This window comes from Bison bison, unplaced genomic scaffold, assembly GCF_000754665.1.
Source record: "Bison bison bison isolate TAMUID 2011002044 unplaced genomic scaffold, Bison_UMD1.0 scf7180017864473, whole genome shotgun sequence".
Lineage (NCBI taxonomy): Eukaryota > Metazoa > Chordata > Mammalia > Artiodactyla > Bovidae > Bison > Bison bison.
Genome location: NW_011495034.1, coordinates 17,510,251 through 17,514,698, shown reverse-complemented (window position 1 = coordinate 17,514,698; position 4,448 = coordinate 17,510,251). Strand labels below are relative to the sequence as shown.

Sequence of the window (4,448 nt, the reverse complement as noted above, 5' to 3'; positions counted from 1 at the left end):
AACTTGCCCTTGGTCACGACGGCCAGCAGGGAGAGGGGGACTGGAACACGGGTCTGTCGGACCCCAAGTGCTCAGCCTCTGCACTGTGCCAGAGTGCGACCCCAGCGTCATGCCGCCCCGACAGCCACGCGATGACCCACGCACCTGCGCCCGGAGCTGTGCGGTCAGCTGGTGCGAGCTCTGCAGCTGCTGCTCCATCTCCTTCAGCACCTGCCTCTGCATGGCCACCTGCTCCTGCAGGTGCTGGTTCCGGGCCTGCGACTCGCTGAGGGCCTGCTTGGTCTTGGACGACTCTACCTCCACTGTCTTGATGACATACTGCGAGGAAGGGGCGGAGGGGCAGGCACACAGAGGTGTGTGGGTGCCTTGCCCTCACCCTGGGACCCTGAGGGGACCCTCAGGAGCATCCCACTAACATCCCGCAGAAAAAAACTAGAGGAGCCCTGAGGTCTTGGCTTTCCAGAATGCTGCAGGGGCCTCCTGGAATCTTCTCATTTTCACGAACCCAAGAGGAGCCTGGCTGTGGCCCAAGACTGGGCACAGAACAGAAAAGGAGGGCAAAGACGAGAGCAGAACATGTGAAGCATCACATCCATGCCTGGCTCATAGCAGGCACCCCAAGCCTCGGTTGCTGGATGCCTACATGGCCTGACCCTGGACAGCAGGAAGGGGAAGGGGCCAGGCTGAGTGCAGACCTGGAAGGATTCCTTCAACCCCTTGCACCTACTTATTCACCAAGACAAGCCTGTTCTATATCTGGCCCATCCTGGGCTCCAGAGACCAGTGCCGAGGCACAGCCCAGGTGCATACAGCAGGCAGCCACCCAGCCCCGGCTCACCTTGATGGGCGGTGACTGGGCGCGCAGGCTGGCGATGGTCTCGTGGCTGTCTCGCAGGCGCCGGCTGAGCCTCTCCTCCTCCTGCGCCTTCTCAGCCAGGCAGTCCTTGAGCCGCAGCTCCACCTCAGCCAGCCGGTCGGTCTTCTGCTGCACCTCCAGGTTCAGCTCTGACAGCAGGCCTTTGTTCTCCGCCACCTCCAGCTGTAGCTGGGACAGTCTGTCGCGGAGCTGGGCGCTCTCCTGCAGACGGACAGCCACAGAGGCATGGGAGGTGGGGATGGGTCAGGTGTGAGACCAGCAGGCAAGAGTCAGCGTGAGGAGCTGGGGTGACTGCTGGGAATCAAGCCCCCTGTCCCCCGACCACACTGGTCCTGGGCCCACCTGGCTGTGCTCGCAGCCCGTGCAAGGGGCCGCCGGCTTGGCCCTCAGCTCCTGCAGCTCCGCCTCGCAGCGCCGCATCTCCTGCCTCAGTCGCTCATTCTCCACCATCAGCAGGTCCCGGTGCTTCTCCAAGTCGGTGCCTCCCTGCAGAGAGCCAGAGTCGAGGTGGGGGCATGTGGCCAGGGCAGGTGGGGGGAAGGACGGGGCAGCGGGGAGGCAGAGACAGTACAGGGTGCAGTGGGCAGAGGGCCAAGATGGGGAGGAAGAGAAAAGAGAAAGAAAGCCCGGTGATGGACAGAAAGAAGAGAGAAGGGGCTCGAGAGAAGATAAAGACAAAGATGAGGGCAGAGGAGAGAAGAGATGGAGGAGGGTGGTGAGATAGGAACGGCTCCTGGCTACACCCCAGCCCTCTCATTCTATTTTCCTGAGTGTGAAAGTAACAAGGAAAGTCATATTTATATACACAGAGATCACACTCCTGCTTTACATCAGCAAACAAGTATTAACCTCCCTCCCATTATGGGTCACGCAAGCTCGTGGTGATAAGTACCCTGGAAGCTTCTCCCCACCCCTCAGCCCCATTAGGATGGCGTTGTTGGGCTCACCAGCTCAGATCGAAGGCGGCTCACTTCCTGGGCCTGGCTTATAAGCTTCTCCTTCAGATGTTCCACCTGCCAGCACAAAGCCGGGGTGGTAAGCCTGGTTCCTCACTCCCAGGCCTCTCGCCCAACCCCATGGCCCCAGCCCTGCCTGTGTTCATACATCAGACCACACCTGAACTCCAGATGCAATGCACCTGACCTGGTCCTGACAGCTCTCAGCACGCTCTCCCATCACAGAACCAGCCAGCTTGGGCTCTCAGGAGTCCAGGGAGCAAATGCAGAGAAGTGACCCCTGGGCCCACTCCAGGGGCAGCTCGACAGGGGCCTCAAGGGGCTGACCCTCAGGACACCTGCCTTGCCCAGACCCCTGCCCAGGCCTGTAGCTACTTTTGTATTTGTAACTTTATATCTTTTTTTTTCTTAGAAGGCCTCCAAATTGTATAAACTCCAGGTACTACAAAATGTGGATTGGTCCTTGTCCAGCCCCTAGAATTTTCCACTCTGAGTGGTTCCTGGGGAGTCTGTCTGTGGAGACACCAGCCTGCCAGTGACCAGCACAACTTTAGGATCTGCGTCCACCCTGGCTTCCAGTCTGCCTTGCCGGAGAGCCGTGGGATGTGCACTCCCATCAGGAGGCGAGGGTGACCTGGTTCAGCCAGAGCCCAAGGAGGAGAAACCAGCCCCCAGAGAGCAGGGTTCCAGGGGGGCTGCCTGTTCTCCCCGCAGGCCTAGACCCTGGTTCCACATCAGCCTGCCCCCAGGAACTCTCCCCTCGGAAATAACCCAAAATGCAGATGAGGACTTTGGCACCAGCATTCATCAGAGCACGTGTAGGGATTTCCCTGCAGAACATTCTGTGATGACCACAGGGAACCTTGGGAAAGGTACCGTGAGAGAGTCAGGCTTCCTCCACGGAGATAAGGAGATGCAGTTTACACAAGCAGGCCACAAAGCCTTGGGCTGGCTATTACTACACACCAGGAGACAAAGCCTACTGCCTACAGGGTCCACCAGCCAGAAAAGCAGGTGAAAGGCAGAGCAGGAGCAGACGCCCAAGATCCAGCTGAAGAAGGTGGGAGTGCGGCGTGAGGTGGGGACACAGGCCCAGTGTTGCCAAACTTCTGACCTTTCAAGCGAGGCCAGACATGGGGATTTTCAGGTTGTGCATATTAAATCTCCCCACTACGTATGGCTGAGATGTCATCAACAATCGGTTGAGCACAAGCTCAGAACCAACCATCTCCTGGGGCTGGAGAAGGCAGCTGAACCACAAGTTGGTCTCTGCTTCTCTGAGCGGGTTGGGGGAGGAACTGGGTAACAGGCGTGACCCCACCTCCGAGGAAAAGACCAGTGACACCAGCGAGCTGCTCCCTTATAGTTGAGGAGGTGGGGTACAAGACCCAAGACCCAGAGAGGGGTTGGGAGGACCAGCCTGGCTGCCCAAAGCCTGCTGGCTGGCAAGCAGGTGACTTAAGGGAGGGCACCCGAGAAGGTCACCTCTGTCACCTGCTCCACCAGCACATTCCTTCCTAGCAATGCACGGGACGTGGACCAAGGCAGGTAGCAAAGCCTATGCCACTTCTCTGCCCACTCCAGCGCCCCCTTCTGTTAAGAGCCTGACACACAGAGCGTTCAGTCCCTTTGCCCTAGAGGGGAGTTTGAATAAAGCAGCCTGTCATTCCTTAGTCATGAAACTGGCAACAACCTGAATGCCCAGCATCAGGGGACTGCTTAGGTGGGTCACGGTAAATGCACTCATACACTACTGTGTAATTGTTGCTTATATGCTTATCATGAATTTTAAATGATGTAGGGAATGGCTCCTCAATGTATTAAGTCAAAGAAAAATACAAAAACAAAATTGGATTTGCAATACAAGAAAGTAGAGGGTGCTGGATAGCAGGATTATGTTTGACAGGCGTTTAGCACTTTGCAGTAATTTTTAAGTCTCAAAGAATATATATTTCTCTTGTACTCCTCCCACCCTGAAATAGGTGGGAGTCCACCTCGTTTTGAAAGGTTGGGGTCTCCCACCTCCCTCCCCTTCCTCAGAAATCACCCAGTAAGATCCACTTGCACAGAGTTGGTGCCCCAACAGACTGCTTCCCTGGCACCAGGCTGGGGGTGCTCAGACTTCGTGTGTCCCCGACACCACTGGCACTCAGATCCAGTGCAGAGAAAGTGGGGGTTTCCAGTGTTTACCTGAGGGGGGTGGTCAGGATGCTTACCTGCCACCTGCCTGCAGCCCAGTTCCTATTCTCTTCTTACATCACAATCGGAACTCTAGGAGCACCAAGCCTCTGTCTGGAATTTCAGAGGGGTACCCCCAAAAGGCAGAGGCTGTGGGCCCCACCCACCCAGGCTAGGGGTGAGGTGGGGCATGAGGAAGAGGCTGTAAAAGGCCCCTCTTGTCAGAGATGTGAGACCCTCGTCCTCTCCCGGCTTGTGTCGGGCAGTGGGGGACACACCAACACCTTTGGTCAGGCAGCAACCACCCCATGGCGTGCGGTGGCTGCGCCCTAGCTGGCCAGCTCCACTAGGGGCCTGGGAGTGAAGAACACGTGCTGCCCAGGCGCAGGATCCCTGCCCACCACAAAGAGGGCTCAGCTTTAGCGGGGGGGCCACGG

General features: G+C 57.6%; 1 protein-coding gene across 1 annotated transcript in view; it reads right to left on the bottom strand.

Moving 5' to 3' along the window:
* KIFC3 (kinesin family member C3) overlaps window positions 1-4,448 on the bottom strand; it is a 32,054-nt gene that overhangs the window by 10,419 nt on the left and 17,187 nt on the right. Inside the window, exons 5-8 of the mRNA XM_010861969.1 lie at window positions 1,825-1,890; window positions 1,220-1,363; window positions 839-1,078; window positions 145-318 (exon numbers count right to left, since the gene is read on the bottom strand). Coding sequence (XP_010860271.1) covers window positions 145-318; window positions 839-1,078; window positions 1,220-1,363; window positions 1,825-1,890 — 624 coding nt within the window. The remainder of the gene's footprint in view (window positions 1-144; window positions 319-838; window positions 1,079-1,219; window positions 1,364-1,824; window positions 1,891-4,448) is intronic.